Source organism: Zophobas morio, unplaced genomic scaffold (genome assembly GCF_036711695.1).
Source record: "Zophobas morio isolate AGI-343-1 ecotype UQ-CSIRO unplaced genomic scaffold, CSIRO_AGI_Zmor_V1 ptg000023l, whole genome shotgun sequence".
NCBI lineage: Eukaryota > Metazoa > Arthropoda > Insecta > Coleoptera > Tenebrionidae > Zophobas > Zophobas morio.
Genome location: NW_026972128.1, coordinates 11,518,944 through 11,544,657, shown reverse-complemented (window position 1 = coordinate 11,544,657; position 25,714 = coordinate 11,518,944). Strand labels below are relative to the sequence as shown.

General features: G+C 33.9%; 2 protein-coding genes and 2 non-coding genes across 4 annotated transcripts in view; all 4 read left to right on the top strand.

Moving 5' to 3' along the window:
• LOC135134368 (pikachurin-like) overlaps nt 1-25,714 on the top strand; it is a 147,632-nt gene that overhangs the window by 58,993 nt on the left and 62,925 nt on the right. The window contains exon 4 of the mRNA XM_064063022.1: nt 19,281-19,482. Coding sequence (XP_063919092.1) covers nt 19,281-19,482 — 202 coding nt within the window. The remainder of the gene's footprint in view (nt 1-19,280; nt 19,483-25,714) is intronic.
• Trnap-agg (transfer RNA proline (anticodon AGG)) lies at nt 2,672-2,743 on the top strand. The gene has a single exon. It is a non-coding gene; the product is annotated as a tRNA-Pro (tRNA).
• Nucleotides 3,088-3,159, top strand: Trnap-agg (transfer RNA proline (anticodon AGG)). Its single transcript has one exon. It is a non-coding gene; the product is annotated as a tRNA-Pro (tRNA).
• LOC135134387 (uncharacterized) lies at nt 21,814-22,266 on the top strand. Its single transcript, XM_064063049.1, has 2 exons — nt 21,814-22,120; nt 22,180-22,266. Exons 1-2 carry the CDS (start codon nt 21,814-21,816, stop codon nt 22,182-22,184), a joined length of 312 nt encoding a protein of 103 aa, XP_063919119.1. The 3' UTR covers nt 22,185-22,266.

The following is a 25,714-nucleotide window of genomic DNA, read 5'->3' as shown; positions in this document are numbered from 1 at the left end:
TTTTATTTGTGGGGCTATTTAAAAGATAGGGTGTCAGCAACCTCTAAGGGACTTATTAGAAGACCTTAACCAAAGAATTAGGGTAGAATTTGATAGGATTAATCCAGAAATATTACAAATAGTAACAAGTAGAGATCTACTTCATCCAGCAGAATGTTGTTTAAAGGCAGAACCTCGTCAATTTGAAAATTTAATTTAAAGTTTTTGTTTTTGTATCGTTTTATTTTGCTTTAAAGTTTGATTTTATTAAAATACTTCGTTGTATATAGTCGTTTTAAATTTCTTTTTTTATATATTTTAAAGACGTATTAAAACATTCACGTAAATAACATCGTATCATGTGATATATTGTTGAAAAGACAAAAGAGGGCACTATTGAATGTATTGAAAAATTATACCCTTTTGTATAAAAAAAAAAGAAAATTGATGTCATTTCCGGTGAAACTGTTTAAAAATTAGTTATTGAGCGTTCTCTTCTAAGAATGTTTGAAGCAGGTTATTGTTGTATCATTTGATTGATCCAAAAATGTAATTTGCAAAAAAGTATTAAGGTTTTTACTTTAACTTTTAAGAATATTTGAAATATTTCAAATATTTAAAATAAAAAAAATGGGTTAGAGAAAACTTCTGCTATTCAAGGACACATGTTTCAAAATTACGAATACAAACACTTTCATTCCGCTCCTGTTAGAGCTCATTTGTGCATGTTGAAAGAGCTGAATATTAATAGTGAACGTAAAGTGAAACTATGTATAGAGGGTTTACTATGAAGATTTGAGGGTAATTTCGCACATAACTAAACTGCTAAAAGCATAAAAGCTTACTGATTTTGTTCATGTAACAAACCTTCTTGAATTTTAGTCAATTTTTGTTTACTTGTTTGATGTCAATAATTGTCAAACGTTTATGTCAATGAATTTTTCTATTGATGAAAAGTTTTTGTTTTTAGACTTTTTGTCGTCGTGAAATTTTTCTTGTCAGTTTTCACCCCTGTGGTATAGGCAACCAATAATTCATGAGTCGGAAAACAGACAATTTTATTCGAAATTTAATTTAAGAAGTTTGAATTTTGACGCTTAAAGTTTATAACGTTTATTACCCTACAACAGCGAAAATACAAAATTAGTAAAATTGTCAACGCATTTCGCCAACCACGTTGGCATTATCTAAACAATATATTTATATCATATCCAACAAAATAAAATTACGATCATTTTCATTTTTAATGAAAGACATATATTGTATAAAAATACTTGAAAACTCTATAATCATTTGGCGTTATAATGTAATAGTTCATGTTATTTATAGATAAAAATGTTAGAAAATTGACTACATTTTAAATAAAAGCCAATTTATGTTTAATCGGGGTTATATTGAATGTTTCCGTGACTTAATAAATACGATAGCACACCAGTGTGTGGTATAAAAAAAATCAATGTTCTTATTAAATTAAAAAATTTCAAAATCCGTAAGAAGTGTTAAAAATAATACGTACAGGTAGTTTTTTCTACAATCAGCCAATTATTATTTTGTTACCATGTTATTTTCATTACAGCAACAGGATAACATTAATTTAATCACGCTAATCTCAACAATAAATATACACCAATAATTTTCACCATATGCATAACGTTAAAATTACTCTTTATGTTGAATTTGGTTTGCGGCTGTCTAAAACATGCACCAGTTATTCCACAATTTATATGTCCAACAGTTTTTATTCCCATTACACTATAAAATTTAGTTAGAATTTAATTGAAAACATCAATTAATGCATAATTTGATTACAGGATGAATGTAATTGTTGTTTTTGTGGATTCAGCGCTGTAAAAGGATTTACACGAAACACATGAGTGCAAATATTACGGTAAATAAATCGAAGAATACTTACGTTTTTCACTATTATTATAGGATATATGTATATAGTTTGAAAGATAAATAGCAGTACTTTTTTTTTAATAAAAAATAGTTCAATTTTGTCTAGTATATGAAGTAAATGAAATCAGTTGGTCTTTAACAGAAAAATGTTGGAAACAGTTACCATATACATATTTTAAAATTTTGTCGTAAATAATACAATAAGTGCTGTAATTTTGTTTGATAAAATTTAAAAAATAAAAAGAAAAGTGAAACGGTTGTAAAATTTTCAACATTAAATAATTTTTTAAAACAAATGGCTGCAAGTTAGTGTTAGTTCACTAGAATTGCCGAATAAGTACAGTTATTACGTAAAAGTGAACCGCCAGCATGAAGGTTCTCTAATATTAAATCGATATTTAATTTCCACTAGTAAAACCAGGAAAAGTACAAAAAGTAGCAGCCACAATCAAAACAATAATTCTACGTGAACTAGTATAAACCTTAAATTCTGATTTCATTAAAATAATAAATCAATGGTTGAGCTGAATAAAACACCACAAAATCGCCTACTCAACGAGATCTGGAGTTGCGATTTTAAGATCTTATATTTCAATTTCAACACGCGTATTTTCTAGTCAGTAGGAACGGTAGCTTCATTGTTCACGCATTGATCACGCACTTTGACTACTGTGTCTCTTCGGTGGTTGTAGCATAACTATGTGTACACCGGATTTATCGTTAAAACACTATAGTTTAAACTTTCACTTAATATTATATGGCGTGAAATTAGGTGTTTTGTTATTGCAATAACGGCTCGTTGGTCTAGGGGTATGATTTCCGCTTAGGGTGCGGGAGGTCCCGGGTTCAAATCCCGGACGAGCCCACATCTTTTTTGTTCCTAGAAGTTCCATCTTTGTATGTTATTTTTACCATTCATGTTTAATCAAGGGACAATTAAATTGAATGTCAAATTTCCGTCGGCAAAGTTATTGAAAACAGAACAAACACACTTAATATACAGATTTATTAAACGGTACAATTTTAACCAACATTGAAGAGAACACAGCCTTTATTTCGTTTCTTGTATCTTAGCATCAGTAAAATTGGCTAACTTATCGTATATTTTAATATAATTAGAGAGTTAATAGGATCAATTTTCTCTTGCCACATTGAAATATCGGCACACGTGACCTGGATGAACCACTCCGCGAGCGCAATGACCAACGCGGCTCGTTGGTCTAGGGGTATGATTTCCGCTTAGGGTGCGGGAGGTCCCGGGTTCAAATCCCGGACGAGCCCAGTTTTTTTTCTTCTAAAATTTAAATTTAATGGTAAATAATAAATAAAATTAATCTCCTTTAAACTAGCTTAACCTGTTCTATAATTTAGTGGAAATCTTAAACACTGCCTCGCTGGCTTACCAAAATTATATTTTACCTAAATTATGCAATGCGAGTTCCGATGTAATTACCGCTAAATTGCAAGTTCTTCATTTTTCATTATGCTCTTGAGACCGGGAAAGGAATCGAATTATGTAATGCTAATTTTGTAGGCAATCTCATAATCCGTGCCTACTAAATAAGTAAACCTAGTATTTTATAGTCTATTAATGAATAAGTTTTACGACTACACTAAAAATTTGTTGTTACTTTAATCTCCGATAACAAAAATGTTCTTTAAGTTACCATTTATCAGTCTTAAAATTTTTATCAATCAATAAAATAATTCTAACTGTCTATCTAATTAATATTGAACTAAAATAAATTGACTTTGTACCTGTCTAGACTAGAGGATAGTACAACAAAAGCATTTGAACACATTTTTTCTCAGTTCTTCTATTTAATTCTTTACAGTGATGTTAATCCTCTCCCGGCGTTTTCTTTTGAAGTGGATTCGTCGTAATTTTGTGAGTTTGTATATTCTGACAGTCTCGTTTATATTAGTTTTTTGTAGAAGAATATCAGCTTTTGCATACTCATTGCCAAGTCCAAATCGACCAATTTTTTTTTATCATGAACCATTTCTAAATGCCACCAAGAGCTCTGTTGTTTTCGAAACTTTCAGGATAAATCGCACATAAAATGGGCAAAATAGCATTAAGGTTATCACAACCTCTGCCTAAAACTTCTGATTCTGTACCTGTAGTTTATTAATCCGTCCTTATTTTATAACTTCGTAAATATGAATTTTCGAAAAAAAAAATCAAAATCCTGTGACATTATTTTACAATCAACTTTAGAGCTAACAACTGCACTGAAATTTTACATGTGCTTTAAGAGTGCCGTCAGCGTGGTAACTGCTAGTCAAAATTTATCTCCTCCAAAAGCTTCACGACGCCATATATTATCTCAGCAAAAGCTCATTCACACTTATCCACAGGACTTTAAAAAAGAAATTAACCATTAGAGAACAGATTATTATTATAAATTGTTGTTGTCGACCCTCCTAACAACTTAATTTTGCTAATTTTGCCGTGGTTTCAACATTCTAATATTTTGAATCCACTCAAACTTTCGGCAAGTTTAATGCAATTTGCGTTCAACCCGGAAATTAATAGGCCCTGTAACATTACATGACACGCTTTGTTTGAAATCGTTCCGTTGATTAATATTAAATCCGTCAGGATCGGGTTGCTATATTCCAAGTTATTATCCTTTGATTTCGAGGGGGACTTACCCTCCTGACTGTTGTTGCAGCATTCAATAAAATTTTCACCACAGACACGTTCATTAAACTTGGAAGTGTTGCGTATTTTGTCAAGTTTTCAATTGTTCCTTATTAAATTGAATTTCAACACTCAAATTATGTAAAGGAAGTTTCAGACTTATTAATTAAACAAATGTCTAACGCTGGAACGAATTCCTTCACAAAATTATTCAATTTTTAGCTTTCGATGAGTGAAGAATCCGAACCTGTAGAAATCGAAGTATTTAATAATTAGTTATTTAATTACGTAATATGTACTTAGACATCTACAGTTCTAAATTCTTGACAATTTTTTGTTGAAGAATGTGGAAAGTACGTCGCAGTAATAATAAAATTCAGAAAAAATACTAAGCAAATCCTACAAAAGCTTTTATTCGCAAAAGGGAAATTCTTTCAGAGCGTTTTTATTCTTTAATTACTATAAAATAAACTTAGCAAGACTTTGGCAACAGGCCAAGCGAGCACAATTTTAATTCGGTCAGATAACAATGTAAACGGAAGACAGAGCTATTACAGCCTGTTTTGTTCTTCCATAAACACATTTTTCATTGTGACTCTTTTAATTTTCATACTTTTCTGGACCAGTAAATAAAAAATACAAGCAAACTTGACACGACAATTTCCTTTTATTCGAGGCGAGATCCAGAACTCTACTTCAAGGAAAATTATTTACGGACGAAAGTCGATGGAATTTTTTTATTGGCCCATTTTTTTCAACTTCGGTGCTCTTAAAATGGTTTAGTGGACATTAGAAGAGTGGTAGGACGTGATGATTAAATTATTGTTAATGGATCAACCAATAAAATGATCCCGCCATTAAGATTTCCTTTTAAAGATTAATCGAACTTAAAAGCGTCGTTAATTCTTTATTACATATTTTCGTTTCTGTATTGATTTTCTCTAAGGTGAAAAATTTACGCAAACTTTAAATTGGCAATTACATTTCTTTTCTTATTTTATACAAATAATCCAAGATATAGTCTGCCGCTTACGAAAGCGAAATTTTTTTTCCGAGACGTAACCGAATTTAAAATTCGTCTGAAACATTTTTCTGCAATTGTATTTTGCATAAAAACTTAGTAATAATTCCTATTGTTTTTTCGCTTTCTTAACAGAAAGCAAATTCTAAGTTTTTAACTAAATGCTGCATTGTTTTTTTTGCCTGAAAGAAAAACTCTGAGAAAAATATATAGTCAAGCTATGACATACATAAATAAAATATTATTAGCTTTATATTAATTAATGTCATCTTTGAAGCACATTCTTATTAACATTGATATTAATTTTATGTTTTACATATTAATTAAATTTATGTTAATTTTCGTAGTGACATATTTAAGAAGTATACTAAACATCCGATTCTGCAAAAGTAGGTAATAGAATGCAGAATTCTACATCTTTCATAAAAAAGGGTCCCGCTAGTTTAACATGAAATGCAATCACTGCAAAGTTAGTCTCTATGAAAGTAATAAATTTGAAATTACTACGTCGAAGCTGATTTGCATTTTCATATCGAAGTGAATATGCAGATGGAGGTGCCTGGATAAAGTTTTAATGAATGCAAAATTTTCAGGTTGAATTTTTGTAAATCTGTAAAACTAATAACGACTTATTGCTTAAAACATTGCTGAATGGAAGTTTTTATGCAGATGTGCGTTGTGAGTGGCATTTTTGCTCGCAACCGTTTAAACTTTAAAGTAAGAATTTTACTGTAAGGACAGGGTTCAATGGGGGTGTAATGTGTGATCTGCCGATGAAATTGTGTTGCGTAGTGACTATTTGCCAAAGAATAGAGTAATTGTCACCGTATTTACTCAACAAATTGCGTCTCTTTTAAGTGCACATTCCTATTCAAATATTTGCCTGAATAGAGTCTGATGGTACTCTCTGCAAGCATGCATTATTTATTATATTCTTTGGTTTGGCATACAGTAGAGCTCCTATTGGAAAGATTTACGGAAAAAATAAAACAGAAGCTCAAATTATATTTTTTGGCTGGGAAGAAATGGTTGCTGATAATTAGGTGTGGTGACAAAGTAACCAACATTTTTAATATTCATTTTGCTAACGATACAAATTTAAACCATAATGAATATTTTTTTGTTATATACACATAATTGTGCTGAATGGAAATTGACAACAAGAATAACAGTTCATGAAAATGCTCAAAACTTATAAATTTAACTACAGAACGATTAGAAAAGAGCAGCCTATCAAATTTATATTCGTATATGTTATATTTATTTATACAGTAATATATATTTGCTTGTGGAATGAAACAATAATATTTCATATCAATATTCCGTTTTAATGAATACTTTTTTTTACTTTTGAATTATAATGTCAGATATATTCATAATACAATAAAATATTAACGTCATTAAACCCATTTACTATGTATCAATTTCAAACAAATTAAATATATAGTACATATCCATTAAATATTGCCCTGAAATAATATTGTTTTAAAAATAGAAATATGTTTAAACGAGTTGAGTAACAAAGGCTATTGACAATCCAGATATTGTTAACTATCCATTAACCAAGGTGTTAGTTACAACATTTTTTTGATAATCGAAATCTTTAAAAATAAAAAATAAAAACTAAGTTATGCAACCAAATATACACTTTATGTCATTAAATTGCCAACACATTTAAAGGGAAACAAATATGGGAAAATGCATGCATTTGCATCCTTTAGTGCTAAATCGCGGATTACGTTATTACTTATTACTTATTACATACAATATATTTTAAACTAATATCTAGTAATGCAATAACTGTATGGATAATATTTTGCAGGCGATCGTAAAAGACACGACATAAATCATTCCGTAACATCAGGAACAAATAAATCACAAATTGATCGCAATACAGAAAAAGTCCTCGGTAATAATATAACATTGGGTCCAGCAGTTCCATAAAAAGTCATGTCCTAAATTGAGTTCCTAAATCCAATTTTCAAACGATATCAATCAGCAGCGTGATGCGTTCTTGCACGTGAAAAAATCTTGTGTCGTTTTTCCTCTCATCAACTTGAATTTTACTTTTTGAAATATGTTATAAGTTATACAGCAAAACTCCTGCACCATTTATCTTTCAGTATAATACGCGCAATCATTAAAATTCATCTTCTGAAGGATATTCCACTATAATAATTCATCGACCTTCTGCCCAGACAAGCATATGCATTTTTAGCAAGACATCTTCTGCTGCATATTGGAGTACACTCTCATACGTCATACATGTCTGAAATTACGTACTTAAAGGGATTCGAAACGTTCAATGATCAGATTCACCATATGTGCCGCAGACAAGTGTAACGGAAAATTGACTGTTCACTGTGGCTTTATTGGATCACGTACGAGATTCGGGTACTGAAAATGCACCAGCGACCACCATATTTCAGGAAATATGTTCGTTTGCAGATGCAAAGGAAATAAAAATGCATGGGGTTGACGAGATTGACAGCAGGGACGGCACTAAACAAACCACGCTCAAATCTAAGTTGAAAGAGGAGTTTAAAGTACAGTCTGCATAAAACAGAGGCGGGTATTCAACGGAAGGAAAGGGAGGCCTGTTTTCCCTGCGCCTAATAAGGTCATAAATCATATTTTTTATATAAGTCACACATCAAATCTCGTAGCATGGACAATTTAAACTGTAGTAGCTTTCAGCTTAGGGAAATTCCGGGGAAGGACGCTCACTTCTCTTTCATTGCTCTTAGTATGAAGAGCTGAGGTAGCCTATAGCATATAAGTCGGTGCATTAAAACAATGCAGGAGTATAGTTTACAATCTAATTAGTTTAGATTCGTCATAACGTTGTCGGATAGTGGACTGTGTAGTTATTACTACTTCACTATTCACATATTACTGTTGCGTAATGTTTATACTTAGCTTCAGCAGAAGTCACGACACGGCACTGCAACTGTTCGTGATTCCGGCAAGAGCAAAGATTTGTGTATAACTGCTTGTTACAGAACTTCCAAATTGGATATGGCAATTTGATAACTTCCTAATTACAAGGCACAGGTCATCAGATAACAGAGTTATGGAGTTGCTTAAGAGCTTAATAGCAATCGGTTTTACGATCGTCACTTAAAGAATCACCGGTATTTCGTGTTTCATTTTTTTGATGTATTTAATTTACGTTTCAACTACTTGTTTTTCAACTTTTGGCCAGAATTAAATTAAAAATTCTACCTCAGTTTTTTCCAGTTTGCTGGTTCGGTAAAATTCTGTTGATTTTACAAAGAACACCACAGCGAAGTGGAACTTGTAAGTACGGAAGAGTTATCGGAACATAATCGAGGAGATGAAAATTTGCAGGAAACTTATTTACGCACATCGGTTAAAACTTTCCCAAGTGTAATTAATAATTCAGTGCATTTAAATACTCGTATATTCATATTGATTCTAAATATTTTCAGTTCTAAAGTTACAATATGTACTTCTTTTTGTAATTTTTTACTTCCGCAGAGTAAGCTGAGGAAGTATTGTAATAGGGTTCATCATGTTTTCTGAACGGACGATAATCAATTCCGGTTCAAAGATCATATCACACTACCTGAAGTGTCTTAATCCCTCATAGCTCAAACTGATAAGAGCACCTCACTGTAAACTTTTCATACATTTTAGCTGTCCTCTTTTTAAATTCCAATTTCAAAATCCATGCAAGTAGAAACAAACGTGAAACTAAATAATTCATCTGGACTGGAGTTGACGTTCTTCGTTCTTAACGTGTCATAACCAGGGTTTGTAAGTAGTTAATGAGGTGTCATTATGCAGTATAATTATGCATAGTTTTTATTATTTTTACGTTACTAATTTTCAATAAACTACACAATGAATGACGCCAATTTTTACATTTACCAAATTTAAATTTTTTGGCCAAATAAATGTCAGTTTCATGTTCAGTTGCCAGAGGACAGGACTTGTTTAGTACAATGAAATGTATTAATAAATGATTACTTTTATTTATATCTCACCCTGATATCATCATTTTCCACTTCATTTTAGAACTTTTTATGACTTCGTATTCGATTACATTTTCTGCTTCACTCGGATTATTTATTCTGCATATATTTCTTCAAACATAATACATTTATCAATAAAAATAGTTATAAACTGTGAATAATATAAAATATACTTTATTACAAATATTACAAACAACAGCAACTTTCTTGTCAATTTTAATTATACTTTAAACACTGTCCAAAAATTGTGATATTTTCTACCTAACATTTTTTATTATTAATAAACAGTTCGAATTAACTTATTATTCTGTGAGGTTAGGACATTTGACATTTGTAAATTAATTACGTTCTAATCTAAAAACATAGGTACGTATTAATGACATTAAAAACTACGAGTAATGTAGCTATTGTCGTTTATATTTTTACTTCCGGGAAGTATAATAGTAATCGAGTCCATTGGGCGACTTAACACTTTCATGTTTTCTCGACGTTTCATGAACTACAAAAAAGTGATCTTCCGTTTCCGTCCGACTGTCTGTCTAGCGTTTGTGTTGATTTTTATTATAAGTACACGTAATCTCCGAAACTAATTGACCAATTGTCAAATTTTGTATGTAAGTACAGCAGGAATATCATGTATTCATGTAGTTGATAACCAAAATTTGACTAATCATTTCCCACCACAAATGGGATGACGTCAGCTTTAAAATTTACAATAATATATTTTTTTTATTTTATAAGACAAGATAATCCTTTACATGTGATTTATGAATCTTTGTTCAGTTTTTACCCTAGACATCCAGATTTTTGGGAAAAAGATCAAAATTGTATACTAACATTTTGTAATGTACTTTGAAATTGCATAACCGCATGTTCTGAAATCTAAACGTTTTAAGGCTATCCTAATCATGGTAAATCTTTAATCAAAATTTATTCATTTATCCCTTCCCAAAAAATTGATGAAGTCATCTCAAAATTTTGCCTAACAAATCCTCTCTCTAGAATATGCAAAATATTATTATACTTCTGGTTTGTCAATATTCACTCATAGTTGTTACAATTATTTATACAAGGTTACTCAAAAAAATTAATGAATGAGGCAGTTTATTTTATTAATTAAATCAAGGATGACTCACTCCATTTTCCAGAAAATTTGAGAATGCAGTGCTTTTATGAGAAATCGTAACCAAAGGAAGTGTTGTAATCAAGCACATTGGCGAACTCTCTACTTTTACGTTTTCTCGACCATTCATGACCTCTAGAGTACGAAGAAATAGGTCTCCCGTTTCCTTCTATCTGTCCGTCTGTCAGTCTGTCCGTCCGTCTGCCTGTCTGTCTGTCTGTCTGCCTGTTTGTCTGTATATCTGTCCATCTGTCTGCCGTCTGTTCGAATTTTTATTAAAGAGATAATCTCCGAAAGTACTGGGCCGATTGTTGTCAAGTTTTGTATTTATATTGGGATGATAAAACGCTAACCAAAATTGTTTCCAATAAATATATTTCTTCAAACATAATTAATTTATAAATAAAAATATTTATAAACTGTGAATAATATAAAATATAAAACATACATATGAGGAAGAAGTCTTTCTTTTTCGGTATTTGTCAGAATTTTATTACGAATATAAAGCTTAATACACAATAGCACGTAAGACGTATGGCGTTAGACGTAACAAAATTTCGTCACTGATATTGGAATACACCAATACACAATAACTGTCCATTCACAATGGACATAAGGCATAACAAGTACATAAAGCTTACATAAATACATAAAGTTGAAACGATGGAAAACGTGTACCCCTGTTCACAGTGGACGAACGTAATTCTTATGCTTATGAACGTTTTATGTAATCCTTGTGTGCGTACACAAAGTTGAAACAAGTTCAACTTTGTGCACGAATTATGTCAAAATTATGTTAAAATCTAGGGACTTTTGAATGCTGCTATTGAATTCCCTTTGACAGTTGGCACTTGGCACTTCACACCTTTGATTATATTATATAAATTATAATCAAAGCTTCACACTGCGAGTCTGTTCTGTACTGCGAGTTGTCAAGTTCGAATATCGTATGAAATTGTAGGTTAGATATTTTGATTGACTCAGTTTGAGGTTAGCCGTTTCTATGTTTAGCCGTTATTCCGTTCTGCGTTTGCGCAGTTTAACAATTCTTACAGAGTTCACTCTGTCCACTGTGAACGTAGATAAGCATAAGCCAGACACAGACTAAAAACGTAAATTATGTTATGCGCTCGTTCTTATGTCTTATGTCCATTGTGAATGGGCAGTAATCCGTAAGTACTCCGTACGACGTAGGGTGGTTACGGACATTTCCGTAAGGTTGGAATCTTACGGAACAGCACTTACGGATAACCCATCAAATCACTTTTTCTACCTCCCTTCCTCTCTGTTGTAGCACTTGTCATTTGTCAGACTCGGTGTTCCCTTGTACGTTATTACATTGATTAAGTACATAAGTACAAACGAAGTTCTGGAGGAAGAGATGGTCTTTTGCTATGTTTTTCTAAATACGGTATCACTAGCTTTGCCAGATTATTATTAAAGGTTTGCACGGTCATTTGTGTATTATTTAAAAAACATCCATGGGTCATTTTTTAGTTCTTGGAATAAATTCTCATAATCACCGTTTTCGGACTTTCTCATATTTACTTGCCTAGTCCGCCATTTCCTGTTTAACCATCTTTTACTTTTTTTACGTAGGTATTAATAGGTATACACCTATTACTCCCATTAGTTTAGCGGCTAAGAGTATTAATACAAAACCTTTCGTTTTCACCATTGTAGATTACGAAAAAGACATTTAACATAACCTTATGTTGTTCGTTTGTAATCTGCCAGTGTTCTCTGATTGGTTTATCGTAAGACGTAAAATGGATATTGTCATGTGTCCTCTCTCTCGCCATACGTCTTATGAAAAGTATTGTCGACTAAGCTTTACAAACAACAGCAAATTTATTGTTAATTTTAACTGCATTAAATTCCTCTACTGTCCAAAAATTGTGATTTTTTCTACCTTGCATTTTCATTATTAATTCAAACAGCTCGAATTAACTTATTGTACTGTGACTACAATATGAGGTTGGGACATTTGACATTTGTAAATTATTTACGTATATCTAAAAACTATGTATTAATGACATTCAAACTATGGATAATATAGTTAATATAGTTAATATTTTTACGAATCCATCGGCGACTTGCCACTTTCATGTTTTCTCAATGTTTCATGACCGATAATTCGAATTTTTCGCGCTGATCTAGGCAAAACGCTCTTTTTCGAGAATCAGATCTTGAAGCTGACGTGTTAGACCACTCGGCCAACTCGACTACACTTAACTGTTTTATTTAGTATATAATTTATCAATTGATAAAAAAAAAACTGCCAGGTGTGGGATTCGAAGCCACAGTCTGTTTCGAAAATCAGAGCTTAAATCTGACGTCTTAAGCGGCTCAGCCAACCTGAATACACTAAATCGTCTTATTTATAAATCAGTACTTTCCTATGACTATATGATGAGATAATAGTAGGAAGAAAACTCGAGTCTGAGCAAGACACGACCGTGCCGAACTGGGAGTCAGGTCGACTGAGCACAAGGAGATGACAAACCTTCGATAAAAAGTAGTGGGGCTACTAAGCCAGTTTGACCTCATTTGACCTGGCCTAGGAGCCCCACTATATAAGTACTCCTAGAGTACGAAAAGAATTGTCTCCCGTTTCCGCCTGCCTGTTTGTTTGGCGTCTGTGTCGCTTTTTATTAGGTACGATTGTTGCCAAATTTTGTATGTCTGTTAGAAATAACATGTAGATGGTAAAAAGATAATCAAAACTTGGCTAATCATTCCCATCACAAATGGGATGACGTCATCTCCAAAATTTATAAAAATTTATATGTTTTTACTTTTTGAGACAAGATACTCGTTCATTTGTCATATATGAACCCGTTCTGAGTTTTCACGCTAGACATACAAATTTTTGGAAAAAAAAAATCAAAACTGTATAACAATACTTTACAAGTTAAGGTCTTTAATCAAAATTTATTCGTTTATTGATGAGGTCATGCTAAACTTTTTCCTAATAAATCCTTTATGAAATGTGCATCAATGCACTCATAGTTTTTAGAATTACTTATACAAGCTAACTACAAAAGTTTAATCAATGAGGCAGTTTATTTTATTAATTAAATCAAAATTGACTTAGTCCATTCACCCGAAAATTTGCTAATACAGTACATAATTTTATTATTAGTATTACACTGCATATATTGATATACGTCTCCTTGCAAAAATATTGATGACGTCATCACAAAATTAAAACAAATTTCTACGTGACATTCTTTCGATGTATAAGCATAAACACTTGAAGCTAAGCTTGAGAGGACAGGTTATTTGCTTTAACTATATTTTATATAGTTCGTACCTCGAAGCGCAAATTTCAAGAAATTGTGCTTCCACAGCGCATGGGTTGCGGGGTGTTTTTTATGATGCTGAATTATACTTTTATAGAAGTTGTCACAAAAGAAACATCCCAAAATCTAATTTTGTATTTTTTCAAAGGATTTGTTGGACTTGTAGTTCAATAGTGAGGAAAATTCTGTCGAAATAACCTTCGACTCATTTCCGTCTGTCTGTCTATCGGTATGTCTGTCTTGTCGAAAATATAGTAAATTTCTTGCCACATTTATGACATTAATTTGACATTGAAGTTTCCTCTCACACAGTGAACTAATCTACTAATCCAATTTTGTTTTCAAGTATTGTGACTGACCATATAGCAACAATGAGAAATTCAACATCTGTACAACGTAAGCTGGGTTCATATATTATCGTTTGCTTAAATATTTAGAACAATTCAAATGTTGTATAACAATTAATGTTGTGTTTTACAGTGTTTAATTTACACATTTATCAATCTGGTACTTATCACGAACAACATAAAGTGATTTTGAGGTGAAAACATTTAATAGCAGTAAACAGTGCGAACTCTTTGAAGCTAAATTACTGAAATTAATTAACTTACCACTTGTTAACACGATTTTCAGTTTCGGAAAAGCGGAAAATGAAAAAGTTCCCCTAGATATTTAGTAATAACGTAATGATGAGCAATAACTCAACAATAATGCACATCGATCCGAGTCCCCTCTAGTCATTAGGGATTAAATGAAAGAGCGGTGGTACACTCGAATTCCGCTTACGCAACCACGAAATTCGTCCAGTGTACATCCATTATTTACCATGAGTTACATGAAAGCAGTAACCGATTATTTACTCGTCGAGAATAGGGGAATTATGAATTACCTACAACAACAGTGGCAATGCCTAACTCGGCTTTATTTATTCCGCTTCACGTTCCCCAGAGATCCATGAAAACATTTCGAAATCAATTTTATCAATTTAAGATTGAATCAATAAAACTTCGCCGCTTATAAACCGCCTTTTTGATTAAAATCAACAATAAATCTCTGTAATTGTTGTCCGATTTTTTTTGGCAAATCCAACCCTTTGTATTAAATAAATTCATACGGCTTCACCCTGAATAGAAAATTAAATTTTCCCTCCAGAAAAAAGTTGGCGGCGAATAAAGTCAAGTGTACAATAAATAAGATTTTATTAGGAAAGGATGGATGAAGGAGAATAGGGTCGCAGACATGGAAATGGAAAATTTCTTGAGACACTTTTTCGCTGGCTAGCAATTTTAAATTTTGGATTAAAAAGTGTACGATTAGTGTCAAGTACAAAGTGCGTGCGCGGTTATTTGGAGGGGTTTACGACACGTTTATATAAGATCTTGAAAATTGTTGGAAAATTGAATGCAAACACTGTCACACCAAAGCCAAGACGCCATCATATTTTCTCGGCAACAAAATCGATTGAATAAAATCTGTTTGTGTTCCACTTGCCACAATAAAGTTATAGAGCTATAGGGGTTATAAAGTTTACACGACATTGTAACAATATTGCTGTCATGTTCGGAGTTTATTTTTATGTTTACCTATTTTTTTTTTGCTCAATTGCCGCCTTTCGAATTTTCAGTATTTGTGCAAGTAAGTGGCTTGTGTTAAAATGGAAAATACTTTACTTCACGAATTGTGACTTAAATTTTGTTTTTATTTGTAGTTTATTATTCTTGTTTTTTGAAATTCTATGATAATGATGAATTTTCTCATATTACAATAATTGTATATCACACCTCACACGAGAAAATATCTGTAACAGGAGTTCCCCCAGTTTCAGAAGTAATAAAAGAGTTTCAGAGATAATTATTTACATTGAAAAAGTTTAAATTGTTTGATAATAATAATAACCAAACGGCAAAAACAAATATGTTACTTATTAGAACAGTAATCAAATCCATCGGGCGACTTTCATGTTTTCTCGACATTTCGTGATCCCTAGAGTACGAAAAAAGTGGCGTCCTGTTTCTGTCTATTGTCTGTCTGTCTGTCTGCCTGTCTGGCGTCTGAGTCGATTTTTATTAGACACGAAATCTCCGAATCTACTGGACCAATTTTATCCAAAATTTAGTTATACATTGAGATACTGTGATGTATGAATCCGTGTTGAGTTTTCACCCTAGACATACAAATTTTTTGAAAAAAATAACAAAAATCGTATAACAACATTTTCTAATTTAACTTTGAAACTGCAAAAGCGAATGTGTGAAATCTTGCAGACGTTTCAAGGTTATCGTAATCAAAATTTATTCGTTTATTCCCTTAAAAAAAATCGATTTTTAAAATTTTTTGATTTTTCAATATTTCGTTGCTTTAATTTTTGAAGTTCTTGATTTTTATTTTTCATTTTCCCGATTTTTAATTTTAATATTCTCGATTTTATATTACAATTTTTCGTCTTTACATATCCTCTTTCGACTACAATTTTTGATTTATTCAATTTTTCAAATTTTCAATCTTTGATTTTCCAGTTCCTCGATTTTCCAATTTTAAAGTTTTTCCATTTTACGATTTTTTGCGATCTTTAATTTAGTTATTATTATTATTATTATTTTTTGCTTGAACCTCTGTAAAATGTTTTTATTGTCCATCCTGTCTAAGTTTTCATTTTATACGTTTTCATCTTTCATTTTTAATTTTTCGGTTTCACAATTTTGCATTTTTTCCATTTAAGTTGAAAAATTAAAGCTGAAAAATCGAAAAACTGAAAAAAAAATTGTAAAATCGAAAAACCGTAAGATTAAGATATCGAAAAATTGAAAAATTAAATATCGACAAATTGAAAAATTAAAAATCGAAAAATGCAATAAATGAAAAAGTTTTAAAACCCAAAATCGTAAAATTGAAAACGTGAAAAAAAATTTAAATGAGAGTTATTATATGATTAAAATGAAAAATAGAAAAAAATGTAAATAACAGATTGAAGAAACGAAAAACCGAAAAAAATGAAAACCTAAAAAGTCTAAAAATGAAAAAACAAAAACTTAAAAAATCTAAAAGTTGAAAAATCGAAAAATTGAAAAACGAGGAAGTGGGAAAATTAAAATTGAAAAAACAAAAAATTATAAAATCGAAACATTAAAAATTCGAAAAATCGTAAAAATAATGACAATAAAGTACCGAAAGGCAGAATTGAAGAATCGAAAAAATGAAAAATTAAAAATCGAAAATTGTAAAGTCGAATAAATGAAAAAGTTTGAAAATCCAGTAACTGTAAAATGAAAATATTCCAAAGTCGTAAAACTGAAAAAGTGAAAAGTTTTAAAAATTATTACCATTTATTTAAAAGAAACTAGAAAAATTGCAAATCAAAAATTAAAAAACGAAAAACTGAAAAATTATGAAACTGAAATATCTAAAATTGAAACAAACATTAAATAGTAAAAAATCGTGAAAGTGGAAACCGAAAAATTGAAGAAATGAAAAATTAAGGAATCGAAAAATTGCAAAATTAAAATATCCAAAAGTTGGAAAATCGACAAAGTGAAAAATTTAAAAATGAAAACTCAGAGTTGCATGTTATAGAATTGAGAGAAACAAAACAATATATATGAAAAATTGAAAAATTGAAAAACGAATTATTCAAAAAATTTAAATAGAAAAAACAAAAAATTATAACATTGAAAAATTGAAAAATTGTAAAAATAATGAAAATGAAGTACCGAAACGAAAAATTGCATATCGAAAATTCGAAGAAAAAGAAAATTGAAGAATTGAAAGAAAAATTGAAAAATTAAAATTCGAAAAATTGAAAAATTAAAATTCGAAAAGTTGAAAAGTTGAATAAATGAAAAGTTTTAAAAATAGTTATCATTATTACATATTTAAAATGAAAACTAGAAAAATTGTAATTCAAAAATTAGAAAAACGAAAAATTGAAAACTCAGGAAACTGAAATATCTAAAATTGAAGAAAATCAAAAACTGAAAAATTTTTCATTGAAAAAACTATAAAATGAGAACATTGAAATGAAAAATTAAAGAATCGAAAAATTGAAGAAATGAAAAACTAAAAAAAAATTAAACTGAGCAAACAAAAAATTATAAGATCGTACATTGAAAAATCGAATAGTTGAAAAAAAAAGAAAATAAAAACCGAAACAAAAAATTTTTAATCGAAAAACTGAAACATTAAAAACTGAAAGCTCCAGAAACTCAAATCGAAACATTGCAAATAGAAAAACTGACGAAACAAAAAATGTATATTAATGAAGAATTGAAATAAAAAAAGCTGCGGGAGTGAGTGATATTTAAGCCACTGGTTTTTACTTTATAGAGTTTATCAGAAAACAAATATCCCTAGTGGTAAGGGAAGTTCTGGCGATATTTCGACCAATTTTTTTTATCACAGACTTGCAAAATACTTTCAAAATTTTTAGCAAGCAGATATTTCATTACTCGTTTTACAAAAGTTCAGAAAAAAATCTTTTTGATAAATAAATACGAAGAAGTAAATGCCACTCAACGAAACAAACGAAAATATGTGAGGAGTCACATCATTACGGTGTCTACAAAGCCACCAGATGTTTTAGTGACCCGTATAATCCGCTTATTTTCAACATAAAGTCCAGGGTCTGCTTGCCCTCAGTTTTCTTTTAAGAAACAGAAATTTCCAAAATTGTATTAAATACGTAATTATATTTACTGCGGCTGCGGACTAAATTTGCATCCAAACTCTTGTTATCCGTCAAAGTACATCGCACGAAACTAAAAAAGAGCCACACTAAAAATTATCCACCCGGGTCAAAGATGGCAGGAGCAAAATGATGAATTTTATTCGAATTCGAAGTTTTGAAAAATTTAGGTGAATTACTACATAAATATACGGTTGCCAATGAAATCATCTGACAGGAATTTATATACATATTACATACTTAATTTTTCAACAGATATGCAAAAAAAGGGAGATCTACATTTACGTATTCTATATATTGTAAAACGCCACGGAAACATCAAAGTGAGCGTTTTAACCAATATTTTCCTCAGTAAAAAGTGGCCTTTCGGTTGCAAAAGTTGTCACTTTTAATAATACAAAAAACCTTTTTTAAATTGAATTTTAAAAGTTCCAACAGAACTACAAAAACTTGTTATTTTTTATTCAGCACACAGTTATGATCTACGGGCACCGTATTTCATTTTACGCTACAGGTAGTTCACATAACATGAATCAATCGAGAGCGGCATTTTCTCTTCGATTGATTTTGCCCCATAAACCCATATCGGTGTCTATATTCCCTTGTATTATTTATTTTTCTCGTGAACAGAAATGGAAATCCGGTCGCCGCGGTTCACGGGATCAAGTTGGCTGGCATTTCCGGCCCTTCGTGGCGCCTACAAGCACGTCCAAGTTAGCCTGGAGCTGCGTCCGGAGGCCTACGACGGAATTTTCTTTTTGACGGGAGAAAGGGACGACATGGCCGGCGATTTTATGGCCCTCTTACTGCATCAAGGATTTGTGGAGTTTAGGTAAGTCTGCTGTCAGTGTTGCTCGCAGATAGGTAATTTATCTTGGCAGTATTTATGATGACAGGATCATTGTGAGAAATGAAACACACAGGTGGATGTTTTCACGAAACGTGCATTCTAACGTATGTGGAAAAACACAGGAATAAAAAAGTGTCACAGGGGAAATATCAAAAGTGATATCAATCCTGCAAGGTGTATTAGAAATTTAACACACGAGGGAAAACTTTTGTCCGAAGTATTTAGGTTTGATAATGTTGAAGAAGACTTGTAAATACTGTGTTTTCAATAACAAAGGAGGGTACTACATGTAACATTTAAAAAGGGTTTCCGGGTGTCGTGGAGGTTGTAGTGGTGAATTTAATAATGTTACGAAAACTTCTGCTTGAAATGCTTTGAGAAAAAAAAAAAACAGTTTTCTTATAGCCGTGTGAAATATTTTGTATAAATGGAATTTATTCAGAAATATTTGTTCTGAAGTTTTTAAAAAGAAACATTCTTCTCGTTCAGTTTGAAAATATATTGATTAGACTTTTTTAATAATGCAATTTAAGTAGCCAAAGAAACGCTCAGGAAAAATGGTGGGCGTCCCAAACTTTCAGTGAACCTTACATAAACGCAATATGTGGATATTTTTTCATCATGTAAACTGTAAAAGTTATAAAAAATTTGTACCGAATACTTGTGCGTAAAACGAGAATGCAATAAAGTGCTCGTGTGCAAAAAATTCAGAAGTAAAATATGTTCTTACGAAAACGGACAGAAATAAAATATATGACTTTCCGTAGCATGAGCAGCTGCTTGTTCTGTCCGAAGATCAACGTCAGTTAAATTCATGTTTTTTCACTGGGTTTCTTAACGTAAATTGGAAGTGATGTTTAATTAAAGTTTGAATAAGTTTAAAGTTTAAATCTGGTTTAATTTTAACTTGATATTCAATAAATTAAAAAAAAAATTGGTCGAAGGTTATTTCGACAAGACTCCCTCGCCCCTGAAATGTAGCCCAACAAATCCCACTTCTTTGAAAAATTATAAATATTTTTGCAATTTTTGTTTCTGATAACCTCTGTATTAATTTTACAGAGGTTATCAGAAACCAGTAGCGGAAACAACACTTCTGTAGTTTTTTGGCTAGAATTTTTCAATTCTTCCATTTTTCATTTTTTCTGTTTTATCATTTTTTCAATATGCATTTTTCGAGTTTTCAATTTTTCATTTTTTCTGTTTTTTTCAATTTTAACTTCCCGAGCATGAGCAAAGGAAGTATGTAATGTAATCGAGTCCGTCGGCCGACTCTCTATTTTTGCATTTTCTCGACCTATCATGTCCTCTAGAGGACGAAGAAATAGGTCTCCCGTTTCTGTCTGTCTGTCCGTCTGTCTGCCGTCCCGAATTTTTATTATACAGATAATTTTCGAAAGTACTGGGCCGATTGTTGTCAAATTTTGTATTTATATTAGGTATATCATGTAGATGGTAAAACGCTAACCAAAATTTGCCTAATCATCCCACCAATAATGTGATGACGTCACGGCAAAATTGTAGATAGTAATTGGGTTCTAAATTGTACCAAATAACATCTTACACATGTACTTTTTGAATACAAATTGAGATTTTACCCGAAACGTCCAGATTTTTGAAAAAAAAAAAAAACAAAATTAGAAAACAACATTTTGACATTTAATTTGGAATCTACAAAACCAAATGCTTTGAAATCTTGCAGATATTTTAAGGTTAGAAAGAGCATAATAAATTTTTAGTCAAAATATATGTCGGCGACGGTGATCATTGTGGCTGTGGCGTAGGCAACCAAACATACAAGCAAGACGTTAGACGTCATAGGTGGCGCCACAAAGTGTTGTGTGATTCCCAGAACCATAAACAATATTGAAGGTCGACGGACATATAGCCATATATGGTAATGAGCAGGAACACGAGGGGGAAAGGGTTTCTCCCACGCGCGGAACGGCGGGACAAGGGGGCAGTGAGAAAGAGAGGCCCGGTCACGTCGGATCGCGAAGTTCCACAAAGTGCTTGTAGTACGACCCTGAGCGCCCAAAAAATTCGTTTTTTTTTAATAAAGGCTCCGACATCAGAAGTGGGATTAAAGTGCTACAAGTGCGTGCCAGAATGCCTCCCAAAAGATTTCAAAATCAACCCCCGGTTGTGACCACGACGCCGAGTGTTTCCTCACCGCAGACAGTAGTGACACGGTCTGGCGAGGTCAAACTTCCACCATGTGATCCAACCTCTCGGTTTGCCGATCCCGAGGGATGAACCGCTATCGTGGATTTATGTGTGGCGAAACATCAGCCCGACCAGCTGGCTTTGGTTATGGGCCTTTCGAATACTTTACAAGGCGAAGCAGCCAGTGGGCTCATTTCGGCAAAGCCCACCGAAAAGAACTGGGAGGCGTTGAAAGCGGAATTTCTCTCCATTTTCTGCAAACCAGTCGATCTGTTGCAACAATTTTCGGAAGCTGTCACCGGACGACGTGACATGAAACAAGACTCGCCGTTGATCGAGGAAATGCTGCACTCCATGCGGGTTACATTAAACCTTTTGCAAAACCGGGAGAGTGATGAAGCGTTCGCAGTTCTCGTTGCATGCTACTTTGGCTCCCGACGGGATGAGTTTGTGGGTAGTGCCTACCAGAAAGAGCATCCAACAGACGCAAAATCTATGTGCGCGATGCTGCAGGGTAGATGAGATCAGCGCCAGATGCTATTTCCTTCCGGTCAACACACCGGTTCGAAGCACCGCGCCTCATCTCCGCTTGCACCACATAAGCCTGAAAAGTTTGTCCGTTTTACCGGAAATTGCCACAAATGCGGAAAGGAGCACTGCAAGTACGAGTACACATTACCAGTCCAAGATTGTCACCTGTTTTACTTGCGGAAAAAGAGGGACACATATCAACAAAATGTCCAAAGAGCAAAAGGGAAGTTCCTGAAAAGCGGGTCAATCTCTGCACGATGGCGCAGACGGGACAGCTGAAACTTGGAAGCGGTGAGACCTTTCCTTTTCTGTTTGATACGGGTTCCGATTGTTCTTTAATTACAAGGAGTGTAGCCGACCGCTTCTGCGGTAAAAGAATTTGTAAGATTACCAACTTAAAGGGCATAGGCAGCGGCTCTTTCGTTTATTCTGAACAAATTTTGACAAGAATCGAAATTCAAGGTCTTTTTGTTGACATATTATTTTTTGTCGTACCAGATGATTTCATCTCCGCCCAAGTTATATTAGGAAATGATTTGGTCGAACAAAGGATTAGTGTTAATTATAGCTCAACTGGTTTATTTTTATCCCGCGAGTTACAAGTTCAAAGTTGTCAAAAAGCAGTGATTACTTCGGACCACATTCGGACTGATGCGACCGGTACTGATAAAGACAAGTTAATAAGCCTGTTGAACAAGTACTAGAATAATTTTATCGATGGAGCCCCTTCAAGCCGAGTAACAACAGGTAATTTAGTAATACGTGTAAGCGGAATTTTTAGTGCAGGTCTTTAAGGCGACAAACCAATCAGTTTTAATAATTAACCCCCACTGAAGACACATCTCAGATGCAGAGGGTGCATTTTGAGGGCAGTTAGTCCGAGTTAGTCAGAGTCCGTGAAAGTGTGTAAAATAGCGGTGGGCGTGAAGGCCCAGCTGTGTGGTGACAGGGCCGGACTCGGGTTGAGTGTTAAGCCCAAAGAGTTGGGTGTTAAGGTGTTGATAAGAGAAGGTGGCAGGTTACGGTGAACCTGGGGCCACGAGAGTAATGTGAACGCGTAAAAGCTCCGGCAGATACCATGGTATGTACCTGAGCACTGAGGGCGTACTCAGGTGGGGCGCCTTTGGCTCATGACACGGCAGGTTGGCGAAAGCCGTGAAAGGGGTGTCCTGGCTGTTGACCGACCGGTGGTGGCGGTGGTGGCAACCGAATGCAACAGAGAATACGTTTGCTGGTTAGGTTGGGAGATTAGCCCGGTTTCTGGAGGAAACCTAGTGACGTATGGACGTGGAGGTGTCCTCTCCACTTTGGCCGAGACAGCGCTCCTTCTGAGGGGGGCTGTGGGCGGGCAGTACATCCCAAACTGTACGGCTAGGGCGATTACAGGTAACTCGACAACATCACCAGAAGATTGCGCGCTGAAGACGACGCCGTGAGTTGGAACCGCTGATCGACAAGGAGTGGGCTAGGGGGTGGAGACCCCCCGGTGAGTGGCCCCATTCTTGGTCATTGGCGACGGATAAGTCAGGTGTGTCTGTTTTCATAGTCATGATTGGGGCCGAATTGTCGCGAGGCCGGACCTGTACTAGAGCGTCACATGTAGGGGTGAGTGAATCTGTAGTTTGCAATTGGCTGTAGCCGTTTGACCGTCATTGATAATGAATATTTGTTGATAGTTTGCGCTAAAGCCGCTATCTGGCCAAAATTCGTCTTACATACGTCTAAAGGATCCTAACAAGGTAGTACAAAGGAGACCATATCGGTTGGCCCCAGTAGAGCGTGAAATCGTAAGAGACAAAGCTCTTGGTGAGGTACGAAATCAATTTGCTGTTGCGTATATCGACGACGTGTTAATACCCAGTGTAATAAAATTTATCACACTCAGGCACTTAACCTACATCGGGACTGGCTCGCGGCGGCACAACAACGCGATGACGAATTAACTAAACTTACAACCGCATTAAAATCTGATCAACTTAACCCTGATCTTGCCAAAACCTATGACGTACGTAATAATGTGCTGTACCGTAAAATTCAACGCAACCGTTCTTGTCATTATTTGCCGATTGTTCCGCATTCCATGATTTGGTCTGTTATTAATCATGTGCACACAAATCTAAAACATTTAGGCTGGAAAAAAAAACTCTTGACAAAATTTATGAGCTGTACTGGTTTCCCAAAATGTCGCGAACAGTGAGAAAATTTGTTGACAATTGTTTAATGTGTAAAGTATCCAAGAACAAAACTGGAAAAACACAGGTTCAGATGCATCCAATTCCAAAGATTTCTCAACCATGGCATACCGTGCACATTGATATCTCGGGAAAACTCACTGGACAGAGCGATAAAAAGGAGTATGTGTTTGTTATTATCGATGCCTTTTCTAAATTTGTTTTATTACAAAAGATTCATTCTTGAGCAGCAGACGTGGCCGTCCAGTGTTTAAAAGAGTTTACTTACATTTTTGGTGCCCCGTTTAGAATCATAACTGATCAGGGCAAATGTTTCACGAGTAGTGAGTTCCGTACTTTTTGTCATACCTTCAACATTGAGTTACATTTCATTGCCCACGGTTCTAGCCGTGCAAATGGTCAAGTCGAGAGGGTCATGCAGACGCTGAAAAATGTTTTGACTACTGTAGAAACCGCGAGTGAGCAAAATTGGCAAGATAGTTTGGGTGAGGTCCAGTTATCTCTAAACAGTACTGTTACTGGGTACAGTCCAGCTGAGCTTTTGTTTGGACCTACTATTCGCTCGCTAGAAATTCAGAAAAGTTGTTATGATCCGGTAAAAGCTGCCGAAGCAACCACTGCGTTAGCAAAAATTCGCGAAATTGCTAGTGCTAATATGGTCAAGGCAGCTGCAAACGATTTGAAACGTAAAAATGCTGGAAAAGCCGCTATTCAGCCATTTTCGTTGGGCGAATTTGTTGATAGCAAACAGAACGAAAGAATGATTTCAAAACTTGACCCAAAATTTAGGGGACCTTTTAAAATAATCAAAGTTTTGGACAATGACCGGTATGAGGTAGTTAGACTCACGGAAAAAGGTAAGGGTCGCGCTTTTGAGTTTGCTCACGATCAGCTGACCAGAGTTCCCGATGGACAGGGACATGTCTCTCCGTTAATTGATAGCGATGAAGAGCCTCTGTCAACGCTAATTAATAAAGGTAGGCTTGTGGAATGATTTGAGTGGCTAGGTCCTCTTGCAGTAGCGTTGTGATAACGAATGTCGATTGTCGATCCTGGCCGAGGGTTGGTCAGATGTTGAAGGTCGCTCCAACTGATGAGTTGCCCGAGTTGGCTAGTAGAGTGTCGATCCCGACCAAAGAGTTGAGGTAAAAGGGGGTCGGATGAGCTTATCTGTGTCGAACCAGTTGGGAGGTCCTCGTTCTAGTGTAGTCAAGTACTTATTGAGTGTTGAGGTTGAGCCCGATGTGTCAATCGGATGGCAGTACTTGGTCGAGCCTGAGTCAAAACTCAGAGGCAGGCAAGAGAGTCGTTGCAAAGTCGATCCT

Coding starts and splice junctions, on each gene's coding strand:
- LOC135134387 (XM_064063049.1), top strand. CDS start 21,814: ATGGGCCTTTCGAATACTTTACAAGGCGAAGCAGCCAGTGGGCTCATT.